This window comes from Miscanthus floridulus, chromosome 2 (genome assembly GCF_019320115.1).
Source record: "Miscanthus floridulus cultivar M001 chromosome 2, ASM1932011v1, whole genome shotgun sequence".
Taxonomy (NCBI): domain Eukaryota; kingdom Viridiplantae; phylum Streptophyta; class Magnoliopsida; order Poales; family Poaceae; genus Miscanthus; species Miscanthus floridulus.
This window is the reverse complement of record NC_089581.1, coordinates 98,065,337-98,082,158: the sequence shown is the minus strand read 5'-3', so window position 1 is coordinate 98,082,158 and position 16,822 is coordinate 98,065,337. Positions and strand designations below refer to the sequence as shown.

At 43.6% G+C, this 16,822-nt stretch overlaps 2 protein-coding genes across 3 annotated transcripts; both read right to left on the bottom strand.

The window, feature by feature from the left end:
• Positions 1-8,492: 8,492 nt before the first annotated feature.
• LOC136539244 (pentatricopeptide repeat-containing protein At4g18520, chloroplastic-like) lies at positions 8,493-10,919 on the bottom strand. The gene has a single exon (XM_066531184.1). The coding sequence runs from the start codon at positions 10,697-10,699 to the stop codon at positions 8,843-8,845; it is 1,857 nt and encodes a 618-aa protein (XP_066387281.1). The 5' UTR covers positions 10,700-10,919; the 3' UTR covers positions 8,493-8,842.
• A 1,174-nt stretch (positions 10,920-12,093) lies between these two features.
• Positions 12,094-14,577, bottom strand: LOC136539243 (putative F-box/LRR-repeat protein At4g13960). Of its 2 annotated transcripts, none has more exons than XM_066531182.1 (4): positions 14,445-14,577; positions 13,400-14,286; positions 12,645-12,797; positions 12,094-12,547 (listed from the first exon to the last, which is right to left on the bottom strand). In XM_066531182.1, exons 2-4 carry the CDS (start codon positions 14,225-14,227, stop codon positions 12,365-12,367), a joined length of 1,164 nt encoding a protein of 387 aa, XP_066387279.1. In that variant the 5' UTR covers positions 14,228-14,286; positions 14,445-14,577; the 3' UTR covers positions 12,094-12,364. The 2 variants fall into 2 exon arrangements, with proteins under 2 accessions (XP_066387279.1, XP_066387280.1); XM_066531183.1 differs by having other exon boundaries at positions 12,094-12,529.
• Positions 14,578-16,822: the final 2,245 nt, after the last annotated feature.

Genomic DNA, 16,822 nt, shown 5'->3' with positions numbered 1-16,822 from the left:
TCCGCCTGGGATGCCCGCTGGAAACCCTCAAGAGCAATGGCGGCGTTCATCAGAGCCCCAAAGGTCTGATAGTTCCCTAGGTACAGTTTCTCCTGAAGAGCAGGAGTGAGACCGCGAAAGAAGCGATCCCTCTTCTTGTCATCCGTGTCCACCTGACTACCAGCATATTGAGCCAAGTGGTTAAACTGGGTCACATACTCCATTACTATCCTGCTCCCCTGACGTAGCTCCATGAACTCGGTCACCTTCTGGTGGATAACACCAGCAGGTATGAAGAACTCGTGGAAGGCAGTGGAAAACTCCTGCCACGTCGCCGGGTGATCCGGCAGCTCTGTGGCCTAGAAAGTCTCCCACCAGGCACCTGCGGACCCCAAAAGCAGCTAGAACGCAAAGTGCATCTTCTGCTCGTTGGCCACTCTGAGCAGCCGAAACTTCTGCTCCAGCGTGCGAAGCCAGTGCTCTGCCTCCAACGGATCGTCCGACGGTGTGAACGTGGGTGGGTGGGTTTTGAGGAAGTCCTGGTAAGAGGACTATCCCTCAGGACGACGAGCACCACCCCCATTCCCACCATTACCTCCGGGGCCTCCACGGGCGAGACCCGCGAGGGCCTGTGCCATAATCTCCATGGCACGAGCTGTCTCCTAACGAGCAGCGGCTGACTCTTGGCGAGCAGCCAACAACTACACCATGACCTCCACGGCGGACAGCGACAGAGGCGGTGGCGGAAAAGGCTGAGGAACCAAGGGTGGAACCTCCTGAGCTCCCTCGTTGCCATGCTCAAAGGCCTGAGCACTATCACCCTGGCCCTCGTTGGCCACTCCCGAACTGGTGCTCCCACGTCCAGACCTCAGATTCATCTATAAGAGAGACGAACCATCCATTAGAACACCTTCCCAATTAGGATCCAGGGATTAAAGAAATGGCAGCACATTTTTTTAAGGCATTCATTAAGTTAATCCTACCAATTTACTACTTTCATTATACGTGAAGGGGGATTCCTAGTTCAAGTAAGATGCTATTATATGATGCATGCTTCGACCTATACGTTCACTCAAGCCGGAATATAGCGGCATTCGTAAAATTTTCGGCACATCGCACACTCACTTTCCGTATACTAAGCGATTTCTTACGTCATGTAAGTCAGTGTACCTGCAGAAACTGATTAGATAAAACTAGTGCTGCTATCCTAGATATACCATATAGCTAGGGCTTATACTTAACTTAATCGCATCCTACTTTTCGCAAAACTTTTGTTGGTCCACTTTTAGTTTTGTAAAAGAGTGAGGAACTCGTGACCATTATTGGCTCTAGTACCAACTATGGTAGAACCACCCAAAATAGCGTACTTACAAAGGCGCTCGTCTTCCATCAGACACTAAGCACCTCAAAAGTAACTACAGCGAGTGGTGTCCGTCGAGCACACCCCAAGGGAGAACCCGAAAGATCCACATTTTTCCCAAGGATCCAATAATGAAAATGAGTTACAACACAAGTCTATCTCATACATTAGAGTTTCTTGAAAAGTACATTATTACAATACCAAATATAGAGTGCGGAATGATAAACAGCGGAATATTAAAAGATAACATCTAGCGATAAGATAACGAGGATTTCGTCTGAGCCCACCAGATGGATCCTCCACACAAGGAACTCCTCAAGCATCACCTGCAATAGGGGTAAATAAACCCTGAGTACACAATGTACTCGCAAGACTTATCCGATAGTGGGAATACTTTCCTGACTCCAAGGAATATGCTAGGCTTTATGGTTTGCTGGTTCTCTTTTAGCAAAAAGCAATACTAATAGTGAGTCCTTATTGATACATTATTATCATCAACCGTATTAAGTTTTCATCTAGTCAATCTATATAAGCCTGTTCTACTTTCAAGAAAGAGTTGAGCAATCAGTTCCATTTCTTCTCCTTTCAACTTTCAGTTCTTACTACGGTGCTAAACCGCAGACAAGCCGTACCGGATAACCTGGCGATTCACGAATCAATGTGCCCAGCTGGGTGCCCCGAAGACACACGCCCCGCTTGTACCCCAGGCATAAGTAGGACTAACCCACCACTCTCCTGTCTCGGGTGTCCAAGTCCCCGTCCAAACTTGGACTCCAAGCCCCCACATCCTGAGTCCCGGACTCAGTGCGGTGCAAGGACCTCCACCACCTCCTCTTCCCATTAGTCGGTCCGGAAAGAGCCGGATCCACGACAAGAGAGCAGCAAGCTTTCCCTGCGCCCATACCCAAGTATGTGCTCAGGACAATAATCTGTGACTTGCCTAGAGTCATATGCAACGACCGGTCCTTAATTGACACAGACAGGGAAAAAGTGTAACCGGGCTATGCCCTGTTGGCCGTAGGACACAACCCCTCACACCCACCAGTACCAAATCCATATCCCTGTCCGGTCACCATTTTCCTTTCCATTATTTCACCATGATATCACAGTTTAAACACTTATTTGCGAGTAACGACAGGTTACTCACGCTACCGACATCCTGAGCATAGCAGCTACTCGACCTATACTAGTAGGACTCATAGTGGATATATTTATGCATGTAGCTTCTATAAAATGCCGGTAACGTAAATGCATATCATATAAATATATTCAGATCATTTAAAAATAGGGTTATGCACCGGGGCTTGCCTTGGGCAGGCGCGGTGTCAGCAAAGTCAGTGACGGGTGGCTCCGGAATGTCCTCCTGCACGAGGATCTCCTCGTACTCTTCGATGACTTCGTCGTACTCCTGCTCGCCGAAGGTCACGATCTCCAGTGGCTCGTCCTCTATATGCATACAATGATGATGATGCAATAATTTATATATAGGCAACCGCAACTCTTAAAATAATAATACATCTACCAAGCTACTAAGCTAACTCTAATGACTAATAGGCAAAGTTACCTATTATTCCCACTAAACAAGTATGAAACATTTCATGTATTATCTTAGCAACTAAAGGCATCCTTATTGTTAATATCAATTTACTATATATATAATAAAACAAGGTGCACTAGCTACCATGCATCATAAAAATTTATTCTCTAAATAACCATAACGAGCATTTCAAAATAATAAAGTAATCCTAAAGGTACCACTGAACTATACGAACTAATTACACTAACAGATAGATCATGAATTTAGAAATCTAACAAAATTTATTTCACAATTAATAAATAAATTCAAATGAGCTCTAGAGATGAAGAAAACGATATTATTGGAGGAGGCCAATTAGCTTGATTAACCAACTGATCTATTCGCACCTTTGCGTGTTCTTGGAAAAGGTAGAACACGGAGCGGTGAATCAGATGTGAGATGCTGGTTACTTGATTTGAGAGAAGTGAATGATCAGTGGAGTGAAACAGCTCGATGGCTCGGCATGTCCTTATAAAGGCAAAAGACGCGGGGAGGGAGAAGCTGGCTCGTTGCACGCGGTCACGGTCAGTCATGCTCGTACCGCTACCGTGCTGACAATGGATGCGTGTGGAAATGTGAACAGTGTTTTGTCACCTAACAAGTCAAAGCAGAGCCAGTGCCTTCAGGCTTCTGACAAATGTGTGACACGGCTCAGCTATAGTGTACGAGTATAGTCTAAGTCTTTGGGTCAAGACTAAGGAATGGGCCACAAGAGTGAAGCTGAGTAGATGAGCCATGTCTCCAAGCTAGGACAGAGCCTTTGCTGCAATGCCGTGCTGTGCAGGTTCCTTCAAGTCAGTGATTATCTTTCTCCTATAGTGGAAAAGAGAGTCTAGTGCCCTAGTCCTTGTCTCCTTGACTAACCGAAGACTTGACTTGCTTTATGATTAGCAGACTTTATAACTCGTAGAACTATCTTGATCTTTTCAGAACATGAACGGCTTTACTCGATCCAATGATTTCAACCATTCATAGGTATGATGTGGATCCGATCACAATATCAGGGCTCATATGTCATCTATGATCATTTAACTAGGAAACTGGTGCATGTGCTTACACTCCTGTACCAAAACAGCGATTCTTAGTGATTCTTCGTGCTACAGCGATTTGACCGAAACAGCAGGAACCGTGTTGTCTACGGGTGAATAGTGTTCCGCAGGTGAACAGTGCTCCGCCACTGCTACAGCTGCGTGTAGAAAGGACCAAAATTTCGGAAACCGTGTTTTCTACTATGAACAGTGTTCCTATGCTGCTACAGTACGCCGTGTGGAAAAAGTGCTTGTCCTTTGTTTGCAAAACAGCTGAGCAGTGAGCGAGCGGAGTGCTCAGCGGGCTGAGCTTGTGAGTGATATAAATGCGTAGCGTGTGCGACACACTAAGGCAGCGATAGCGCGACGTGCGCTGATAATTTTGCAAGGCGATTAGCAAGCGAAGTAAAGGCGGGATAATTAGAACAACGAGAGATGACAGTGGCGCATCACGAGATTGATGGAGATATAAATCTTGCCAAGTGGTATGCTAATAATTAGTGAATGACAATAATTTATCATTTGACTTTGTGGCTAAGGAGCTCTCACATGGAGAGAGATGACGTGCTGGAAGGACAACTTGGACAAGAAATAAATTAGAGCTCAATTTGAGAATTAATGCAATAAAATTTAATTTCTCATTTACCACATGCAATAATATATAAACATGATGCTCATGACATGGTTTAATATTTTGATTAAGGCGTAACACCGAGAGTGTTACACTTATATTTCTGTTTGTATAGCTGTATCGATTCGGTTGACCTCCACTGCGACTCTAGTATAAGTTAGTTATCGATCCTTGTCTAGTTCAAGTAAGGCTACATCGATCCGGTCGACCTCCACTGTTTGAACTAGATTAAGGTTAAGTTATCGGCTCTATCTAAAGGTGACGTTTCTTGGGATAGATTCATTAAGTTACTGATATTGTTTATTGCTTCCATTATTTATTTAATTACAGCAATATCACTTCGTCCGATTAGGATTGATCTAGATCGGCCTTATATCTTGTTTAACCCATCGTTTGTTAATGTAAACTGATCTAATCTGTATTTTAAACGATGAGTTATGTTTTATCAGTTGTTTTATATCAATCTTGATCGTGCATAGCGTGCGGTTTTGTCTGATCTCGAGTAGACCTATTGCTAGCAAAAACCATTCCATGGCCCGTTATCATGACCTGTGTGATTCTGCCTCACACCCCACTGTTAGCATCGTGGAGTGGGGATCGTTATTTGATAGACCTGTTCCTGATAGGGCATGACCTTAACTATACGCTATACCTGAATCGGTTGTTTTAGCCGATATCGAGTGCTTCAACGAATAGTTCACGTCATGAGATCGTTGAAGTAGGGATAGGTTGAAAAATGTGTTAGCCTCATGATCTTATTATTGTATTACGGCCTACATGATTCTGCCTTATGCCCCACTGATATTAGTAATAAGTTAGGATCGTCAAGTCTATTATTGTTTCTACGGCCTGCATGATTCTGCCTCATACCCCACTGGTCATAGCGATAGATGAGATTTAATATGTTCATTAGATTTATCTTTATTAAATGGTTGAATGGTGATGAGGTGTTTCTTTTATATAAAAAGGAGTTCGGTTACTTTCGGTCATTGGCTTAGCATAAATTAATCATTGTTGACATTCTTTTGCTATTGACCAATATTTGTCTACATAATGATATTTATCCTGAATAATAACCGATTTTTCTTACATAACTCCATGAGCTTTAACTAATTTATTCTTATGAATATGCTGAAATCGACTATTTAGTCGATCTCCTTTCATATAGGCTCTCAGAGCCGCACAATTGGAACTGTCTAGCAACACTGACATGTTTCGCCCTAAATTACTGATAAACTTTCTCTCCTTGTCAATTGCAGGGTCAAATTGACTGGCATGTCTCGAGAGGAATACGCAGGATCGACCATCCCTGTGCTAAAGCTAGGCGGATGTCCAGCTCCATCAAGCGGACCCTTCTGGCTTGCTCGTGTGCCCTCAGCACGAGACAAAATTTCATACCGGCAATAAGTCGTTTTAATTTTTTAGTACACCTATTTTGCTATACATCAAGATATAATATATGTCTAGATACATAGCAAATTCTATGTACCCAAAAAATCAAAGCGACTTATAATTTAAAATAGAGGGAGTATAGTATATACACACAAGACTACCTACAAGGCCCCATAAACTATATCTATATATAATAATAAAGAGGCAAAATTTTATCCTTTTTTTTTATATGGCCTTCCCTAACTAACTCCGTGAATGTAGAAAGTATTTTTGTTCGCCTGTCTACAATATATAATAACATATGCAGGGCTTCTTGAGGTAACTTGGATAGATACGAATCCTAATTAAATAGATCCCTTAAATAGAGTAACTGGTGTAAGAATTCGAATCCTATCTGTTGACACCAAAATTCAAAATAGGAATTTGGGATGGTCAAGAGAAAAGCCGCTGGACCTAGGGATGAAAACGGTACGGATATTTTCTGACCGTATTTGAAACCGAATCCGTTTAGAGGGGTTGAGATCTGTCCGTATCCGAGTCCAGATATCCAACATCCGATACCGTATCCATATCCGAATACTCAAATCGCATATTTATGATGTCGATATCCAATCGTATCATATCCGACATAGTTGACACTATCCGTATCCGAATCCGAATTCGGACAGAAATATGAAAACAAATGTAATATCGGTGATATCTGTCCGTATCTGATCTGTTTTGATCCCTAGCTGGACCAAAGTCTATTTACTATTCACCCTGTTCGCTTGGCTTATAAGCCGTATTTTTTCAGCCAACAAATAATATTTTTCTCTCACAACAAATCAGCCAACAATAGTTTCAGCCATAACTTATAAGCCGCAGTGATATGACCATATGCACAGACAAGATCAAGGTACACGTACATGATATCCTTGTTGGGAGTTTGATCATGTCCGAATATAATTATGGAAAATCAATGTGGCTGATCTAGTCCAAGGATTTTATTCTGTTTCATATACCGGAAAGGTTAGCCGCCCTATTATAAATGTAAAGGATGACGGACGATTAAGGGATCTAATACCCAATCGTTAAATAATACATCTATTATTTTTATTTTCTTCCTCAAGCTTTTCCATCCACCTGTTGTTCGGTGTATCTCTCAACGAGGTATGTTGGTGTTCTAGATGGCCTTGCCGATCTTAGGACACCCCATTGTGTGTCTCCCTGATGGATCTTTCCGGGAGGCGTTCTTGAGTTTATCGGGTGAAGAATGTGTCGCCCCTGAATGGTCTCATCAACTTGCTCATCGGCATCGCCGTTTGGATCTACCTTCGTTGCATGCTAGGCCGTGTGTGGCCTCTAGACGATCTAGCCCCTCTCTTTGTGTGACCCAAATCGGCGTCAACACTATCCTACTCTCTATACAGATCGAAGCGTTTCTTCCGGCTGTCAAAAGAGCAGTATTCTGATTTTCTTAGTTTCTTCTCCCGTTGCAAGCCTATCTGCTAGTAACTAATCAAATTTAGCAAATCAGCAATACAGAATAGCGGTATCAAGTGCAAAAACTGCTGCTGGCGGGATATTTTTTCTCCTCTGTTTCATCAAATTTTCATCCGGATGACTGGATGACTATGTTTCGGAAGCCCAATGGATTCTGGAGTTGATCTCGTCAGAGATGTTTTCCTTCCCGATCATCTCCCAAAGCTCTGCTCTGCTATCTCAACAATAGATTTCTCCACCTCAACTCAGTAATTCACTAATTCCTCATCATCACCTCTAAACCACGAATCTGCTTGCATGATTGCGCAATAATCTGTTGTTTTCCGGATTCATTCAAACACCCGTCTCAGTTACGACCAGAGCAGCTCGTTCGTTTGGCTGTGGCTTGTCGTAAACGATCGTAAATTTTCAGCTGGAACATTATTTTTCTCTCACACAAACCAGCCAGCAGTACTTCTTCACGAACCAGCAACGATACGAACCAGCCAACTGAACAGGCTGGAGATCACCGGACTGCTCACAAGTCATACTTTTGCTGCCCTACTACTAGTAGTAGTACGCTCTAGTTGTAGCATTGAATTTGCAGGATGAATGAACTCCGTGTCGTCTGTTATTAGAGGCATCTTCTCCGGTCCTTTGCTTTCTCTGATCTTCCAAGTGCCGTTTTATAGCTACTCCTTGTTGATCTGTACCTCTAAAGGCAATGTCCATGGGCGAGGCTGTCGGCTGTCGGCTGTCTCAGCTGGAGTGGATCCAACAGATAATATTGAAGCTACAGTTTAACGACCACTGAACAGTGGTAGAAGCTGCACCGAGGGAACTAGTGCTTGCTAACTGTTCAAGTTCTTTGAGCTCCATGCATCCATTTGCAGATAAACATGTGAAAATATGTACCATAACCTATCAGTAATGATGCAACACATATGCCCTACCCTCTGTTTCAAAATGGAAGGCGTTTTAGTTCTTCAAGTCAACTTTTCTAGCTTTAACCAAGTTTAAAAATATATATATTAACATCTAAAATACCAAATAAATGCACCATCAGTAAATTGTCGTGATGAAAACCCTTTTACAGAATTAGACAAATTCTCATTGACCCACGATACATTAAACTGCAAGAACTATGCTGGTTACAACAAGCTAAAAATGCTTGAACTATGGTATATACACAGCTTCGTAAGGAAATAGAAGGAAAATAGTTAGTAGAGGTTGCTTTGAAGTACAGATATATGTACCCACAACTTGAAATGACAGGCTTCTCATTGTGTTTTCAAATGCAGAATCAGACAAAGAAACTTGTTCCAGCATCCTGAGACCAACCACTGACTTTCAGTTGTACCAGCATTTTGCTGATATTCGCTAACTAGTCTAAAACTTCACTGAAAGTGAACCGTTTATTGAACTATGAAATGGATGCAGTCTGATTTCAACTGAAGATCTCCACATGAAGACAAAACTGTCGAAAGCACAAAGTCATCAACATCATACCCTTCTTGCTGCATTAGGTACATGTATTTTAAAGCCTCTCCACAAAGGCCATTCTGAGTAAATCCTGTAATCATCACTTTCCATGTTACTAAGTTGTGCTCTGGCATGGCATCGAAGACTCTACGAGCTTCATCAACTTTTCCACACCGCATGTACATATCAATCAGTGAGCATCCCACAAAGACATTTGAGAAAGCTTGGGTCTTGTTAACAACACCATGGATCCTCCTTCCATCTCGCAGAGCCTCCAATCTAGCACAAGCTCTCAAAGCTGAGGAATAAGTGTAAGTATTTGGTGCCACACCGTCCCATAACATCTCATCTAATGACTTTAGTGCTTCAACATTATGGCCAAGATTGTTATAGCCCGAAATCATAGCTGTCCATGCAACAGCATCACGGTCAGGCATCGCTTCTAGAATCCTTGCAGCATAAGTATGCTCCCCACATCTGGAGTAAAACCAAACAAGTGTACTCCCAATCTGAAGATTCTCTTCCATACAGTTCTTTATTATCTGTGCATGAAGTTCTTTTCCAAGATAAATTGACTGCATAGAGCCACAAGCACTAAGGAGGCCAACAACAGTAAGGTGGTTAACAAATACTCTGCGCATCTTCATCTTTCGGAACAACAAGACAGCTTCTTCACCACAGCCACTTTGAGCGTATCCAGAGATCATCGAAGTCCATGTAATAGTGTTTCTTCTTGGCATCTTATGAAACACTGCCTGAGCATCAAATACCTCACCACATCTGGCATACATAGTGACAAGTGCGCTCCCGACATGGATATCATATTTGTACAGCCTTTTCACAATCGCACCATGCAACTGCTTCCCAAATCTTAGAGCCTTCTCCTCTGCACAAGCCTTGAGGGCGCTGCAAACAGTGAACTCGTTGGGGCGAAATCCCTCAGACACCATTTTTGGAAACATGTGAAGAGCTTTGTCACCATGCCCGTGCTGCACATAAGCCGTGATCATTGTTGTCCATGAGACAACATCACGGGAAGCCATCCTATCAAACACAGTTGAAGCAGCGGCAACATCACCGCATTGAGCATAGAAGTGTGCGACAGCGCTGTCCACTATCACATTGCTCCAGCCACCCTTCACAACGCAACAGTGGACCTGTTGCCCCAACTTGGCATCACATCGCTCCCCACAAGATTTCAACAGGCAAACAAAAGTCAAGCTGTTACCTTGGACGCCAGCGGCCAGCATATCCATCAAAAGCCTCACAACCTCACGGTGGCGGCCAAGCTTCTGACACCCGTTCATCATTGCCGTCCACGACACGACGCTCCTCTCGCGCATTCCGTCGAACACCTTCCTAGCATTAGCAGCCTCGTCGAACCGCACATAAGCGCTGATCAGATTGTTGGACACGAACAATCCCAGGCCGCCGAGCGACCGCAGGGCAACCGCGTGCGTTCTCCGGACGTCGAGCGCGCTCCGGCAGAAACGCAGCCAGAACGCGACCGCCTCGGCGTCCGGCAGTGACGGCGCCGCGGAACAAGGCAAATCCTTTCTCGGGATTCTATCCGCAGGGTCCCCGTGGCCATCAGCCCGGTGGGATTGAGAGCACAAAGACTGGTTCTTGGGCTTGAGAACCTGCGCCCTGACGCGGTGGAACTTGCTCTTTTTGCTCCTCCCCTGCTCGCCGGAGCTGAGCACGCTCCGCGGCAAGCAGCTCGGGTGAAACGGAGAGCGCGGAGCACAGGTCTGGATTTGGTGGGGAAAAGGACAGCAGCATAGTAGCATCTGGACCTCCTCCTCCCAGTTCCTGCGCGCGCCTGGACTTGGAGGGAGAAGAGACGAGCACAGTGAAGGCGCGACCAAGCAGGAAGAGGGAAGTGGGGAGAGCCCGCAACGGGGGAAATTCGCTGGTGGTAACGGCGGGAGAGGTACTCGCCGCCGCCGGCTGCCGGCGAGGGGGTGCGGGATGGGAAGCTGAGTGGGTGAGCTGATTTTGATTGGATTTTGTGGGAGAGTTTGTTTGTTTGTGTGTTTCTTTTTTTTTCTTTTTCTTTTTTTACAGGGTGAGTGGCCTTTTTTTTTGCGACAATTATTACAGGGTGAGTGGTCACACTTTCGCCTTTTGACCTGCAAGCGATGGTAGCCCTTGGATCTTAGTCGAAGGGTAGATGGACAGAGCAAGGTCTCGTTTAGATTCACTCTAAATTTTTAAAAAGTGCTACACTATCTGTCACATCGAATGGTTACGGTCCGTGCATGGAGCATTAAATGTAGACGAAAAAAAAACTAATTGCACAGTTTGGTGGGAAATTACGAGACGAACGTTTTGAGCCTAATTAGTCTATGATTAAACACTAATTGCTAAATAAAAACGAAAGTGCTACAGTAACCCTAAATTCCAACTTCCTGAGAGCGAAGTCGTGACTTGCTTGAGCAAAGTCACTGAATTTGAAGAAATCCCTGTAGCGGTCAGGGCAAGCAGCGCATGGCCAAGGCAGCCGCCGTGTTAGCAAACTAATTGCACCAATGCCTGTATTGAACCGATAAAATCCGATACAAGTGATCTGCGTGAGGTATATAGTCTGTTCGCTGGTTGATTTCTGCACTGATAAGTTCGAGAAAAATACTGTATCATGGCTGATAAGATCTAACTGAAACCAACCAGCGAATAGACTGATTCAGGGAAAGAAGCACCAGCAAGGGAATCGAGAGTAGGAGAGCACCAAGTTCTAGAGATAGACAGTAATCAGAGATACTACATGAGGAATTGAGGATCTAGAAGGTGAAGGAGAGCGACGCCATGGAGGAAGAAGTTGGAGTTCTGGTATTTTGTTCATATCCCCTGCTACTTCGATCTGCTTCTCCTTTGTATGCTTCTTTCATGGGCCCATAGTCCATCTTGGCAGCTCCGCTCATAACGCATCGCCAGTCCATTACTGTGATCATCCCTAACACGCCGCGTCCAGCAATGCTCGGCCCCTAATTTGTTTTATTTAGTATTACATTTCAAGAAAAGTCTACAATTCGGTCTGAACTAAGCTCCATAATTTGTAGCGTTGTAATAGAAAGCATATAGATTATTTGCATCAGGGAATAGCAATGGCGTATCATAAATGCACAGAAATCTGCCACACGAGCTGAAGTCAAAAGGAAAAAAAAAATCCAAATCCAAATCCAAATATCTTCAAGCCTTTAACAGGGTATTGTTATTGATCGCATTGGCCTGAACCAATACTTAGAAGCAATAGACTAAAGCTGCTCTAGCAGATATGAGTTGGTAACAACGTATTAAAATTCATGCGCAGACAAGCTATCCAGTTTTCCACAACATGAATCCATCCAAACTGAAACTAAGATCCAGGTGAACCAAACGTGCGTATGGTCCTGCGTCCACAAATGAGCGAATGAACCGTGACTTGTTCCAGTGATTGATGCAAATGAAATCTATAGCTAGATATTGATGTGAATCTCATCAGGTTCTTTGCCATTCTCAGTCAGAAGCTCCACCAGGTTGTCGAGCACAGGATCATGTTCTTGAACCCCCCAGCAAACAATATCAACGCTATCAAGGTGCTCACAGCTGAACGACCTTTCTTCTAGCTCCCCAATGAATCTCTGATGTGTATGGCCAACCTCAAATGTGAGAAAACACACAAGTTTCACTTTGATGGCACATGCATCAACTTCTGTACAAGAATCAATAGACATGCATGTGGAGAGAGACATGTACCCCTCTGAGTTCCAGAGTTAGATTCTCCAGACTAGGTGAGTTCTGAAGGAAGACTATCAATGGATAGAAGTCTGGATGCAGACACCATTGACTGAGTGTCAGGGTTGTAAGATTGTTGAATTTTGGGCACCATTGTATATTTCCCATATTTAGCTGCAAAAGGTTCATAGGATTAAGACATGATAAAGAATTCCATATTTTATAAAACATTCATGACTGCAGTAGAGTTGTCAAGATAATGGAAACAAGCTAAAGTTACGTGCCAAATAGTTTGGATTCTTCAGTGATAATATCTTGAGAATACAATATCTGACAAAGGTCACACTAAACGCAAATATTTTTTAATAAGAATAGTTCACATTACATTATACTCTGCCTATTTTCTTAGTGAGATTCAATCATCCAGAACACATATATTTGGTAAGCATCAATTATGATAGATGACTTTAGTGCAAGCCAGACAGATACACTGGTGAAAACAGGGGTAACCTATCTACTGGATTCTACGGATCTGATTGTAATTATAGGGGTGCACTTACTGTTTGAAAGTAGACAAAAGTTAAAGACCCCCCCCCCCCCCCCCCCCCCCATATTATCTATTGAGAGCATTAATCATCCTCTAGGTCCTGGCATCAAAATAAACTGTGAAACACTTGGTTTTGCAAAAGAATAAAGAATATATGCCATGCTTAGGTCTCAGATTTTGACTCATAAATATATGCATGGATGCAGAGTGTTGAATCAAGATGCAATACCATATTTCCTTCGTAACTGAAGTTTAAATCAGTAACACCAGAGAGGCTCTTGAGGAACTGACGGATATCATCAACCTCAGTATGATAGTAGGTATTGAGTACAGCACATGCTCTCTCCAGTGATTTCATGCTCTTCAGCAGAGGTATTCTTTGAAAAGTAGAGTAATCGAGGCAGATGAGGCTGGGAATCGAAATAGAGCACTGTTCTTCAAATGTGTAGGAACAATCAATATCCATGATCAGAACCTTCAGCGTCTTGGAGGTGATCTCAACATCAGAAATATCACAGGCATGTAAGATAAGATATTTCAATGCTGTAAAGCCTGTTGCGAGTTGGCAAAAGAAACCAGGGAACAAGGCAACACCCGCGAGCCTCAGCCTCCTCAGGAAGAGTCCCGAAATAAACACAGAAGGATCCAGATGCATGGTATTGTCCCGTACCGTAACCATGACAGATCGAGCATTGCAATGGAGAGCATAGCAGATCCATATGTTAGCATCTTCTGAATAGTCATCAGATTCCCAAGGCATGTCATACCAGAGCCGGAAGTCCTCCAAGGCAAATGGGTTACGGAGCATCAAGAAACGGTTGACAAACTTCTTGAACAGCAGGGTGTCCTCCTCGTAGTCGTCAGACATGTGCTCAAACTCGTCGGACGTGGCGTTGATGCGGGGCACGGAACGCCAGAGGTTGCGCCACTGCCGTGACAGCAAGCACGTCTGCACGACCTGGCGGGCATTCAGGTAGGACAAGATGAGGAGGAGCATGTCGTCGGGCAGGGCGTTGATCCTGCACACGGCGCCAGGAACGCGCGGGTCTCCTGACATGTCGGCCGTTGCGTCGGGGTCACTGGGGCATTTCGTCGATCAGGTGGTGCTCAGACAAGCTGCGGCAAGGAGGCGAGATGAATTATGGAGACATGGATCCGCAGGTTCGAACAAGAGCTGGGAAGGCGTAGGAAAGCACGAACGCGTGGAGATTTTGGGGATAGAAATGGAGGCAATCGAAGAAGATGGAAGGGAGAGGAAGGGGAAGTTGGCAAACCTGAGTGCGGCGCGTGCGTGCCGTGCCTGCCTCCGTCTTAACTCTTAAGCACCTGTTTACGGAGTAACTCAATGCCTGCATCTGAAATGTTCACTTCAGAGGTTTACACAGTAACTCAAAGGGCACTATTCAGTCCAAGCAGAATACACTGTCTAAGGTCCCAAAAAGTAAGCTACTTAGTACTTACTGTACTTTCTAAGGGCTGTCTTTGGTGAAAAAGGCACAAGGTTACTTAGTACTTACTGTACATTTTGACCATTTATCTCTTTTGGAAATGACGAGTTTTCATATGGTGTACTGTATAGAGTAGTAAGGTGGCGTTTGGTGAGGGAAATAATCCTTGAGATGCTGGATGCCCTCGTCCCCATAAATCGGGGGACGAAGTAGGACGAGTGGGGGTGCGCGAGCGGCGCCTCTTTTCCGTTTCGCTAGGCGCCTACTCCTTCCTCCGTGCAACGCGAACGGCCCAAGCCCTCGATGCGAGCTCAACCATGGTTCTCGGAGGTGGCGCTCCTAAGCGGCGCGGCCCTAGCTCGGCGGAGGTCGTGCGGGCGGGCGGTTGGCGAGCGTCATGGGGAGGTTGGCACAGTCCTGCTAGCGACTCCAGGCGACGTAGGGGCAGCCAGCGAGCTTTGGGCACCGAGTGGACACCGACGAGGTCCACGCATCTCGCGTGGAGCAAGGGCGCCGACGACCTCCAGCCTCCGGGCTACCGAGGCGTGCGGGCGTGGTGTGTGTGCGGATCTGGGAAGGGGAAGAAGATAAGGTTAGCTGAGTGGGGCCCACTGCTGACATGTGGACCCTACAGAACTATAGATGACGGTGTTAAAACTCTATCCATTCTATCTTTTTCCATCCGTCCTACCAAACAAAAAACAAAGTCCATCTCATCCCCCTCAACCAAACAAATAGCTAGAATTGTCCTATCCCTGAAAACTAGGTCAGGTCCATCCCATCCAACCGCGTCTCCAAGCCAAACGCTAATCAGAAGTTAATTTTGATAGGACCTTTTCCATCTTTTTTTAACACGGTGTTGAGCTTTTCTTCTCTACAAAACACAGTGAAATATACGCACGCAGTTGCACATTAAACCTTAAATAGTTGTGTTAACAAATATCTAGACCGACAATTGTTGCAAGTTTTTCGCTCTTGACAAACACCTTAGAATGCAGTGCGCCGCGTCTTCTAAAATCTGTACTAAATTATAATATATATCTATGTGGTGCTCATACTTAGGTTTAACAAAGTTTATTAAAAAGAAGAAATTTCTTAAATAGATTTTAATCTATGGGTACATACGTTATTGAATATATACTTACTTTTCTTAAAATTTTTAGAAAACACTATTATATATAGACCGACAACTTTCGCATGTTTTATGGTAACTAACGATATATTCTGATATCTTCTATACAGAAATAATTTTTAAAAGGTTGAAAACTCAACGTATTTCCTCTAACGACTATGGTGCTCAAAAGCAATTAGAAAATCAAATTTTAAAATACGAACACGGTCGTAAACGGTCATAAATGATCACCTTTTATGTAAAAGATTCCCACTAAATAACATCTTCCATTTTTGTTTCCCCCTAGGTAAAAACTATGCCATATGAGACAGAGGGCCTTTTTTTATATATATGACTAGTTACTAATTGAGATTAAAAATTAGTTCAAATTAGTTGTGGTTGGTTAGCTCCAGGAGCCTTTTTAAATCTCTCTATCTAAATCATCATTTGGATAGTCATTTGCATAAAAATAACTTTCTATATCTTTTCTCTCGATAGCAGTTGTTCTATATCTTATACGTACTCTAGAGAGTCATTACTATCTTCTAGTTTTGGCAAGCGAAAAATCTGAAATAAAAGATGATTATATTTGATAACTATTTAGAGAAGCTGTTGGAAGATAGTTTTTCAACCAAATCTCTATTCCTATTATTTAGGAATGATATAAAGAGTCTTTTGTAGATGCTCTTAACTAGTTGGCTAATAACTATTTAAAGACTTGACTAAAAAATTAGTCCATCTACCTGTTTAGAAGTACTAGAGCTAATTTTAACTAATTTTTAGCAGCAATTAGCCCCGTTATTGAAACATAAGCTTAGACTAAAAGTGTACCTTTCAAGTTTCAACCCACCTCGATGCTTGAAACTTCGTTATTATGTTTTTTCTAGTGACTGGCGGACTTGGTGTCGAAGGAATCTTATAGTTGACTTTTCGTCTACCGAGTCTGGTACTCTCTTAGTCTCGCAAAGAGTGCCATCCTTAGTAACAAGTTACATATTTTTAACTTTGACAAAAAATATATAAGAAAATATTAATAATTATGGTGCATAATTGAATATATTTTCTAGACACGAACTCCTCGCGCGTGAGGATG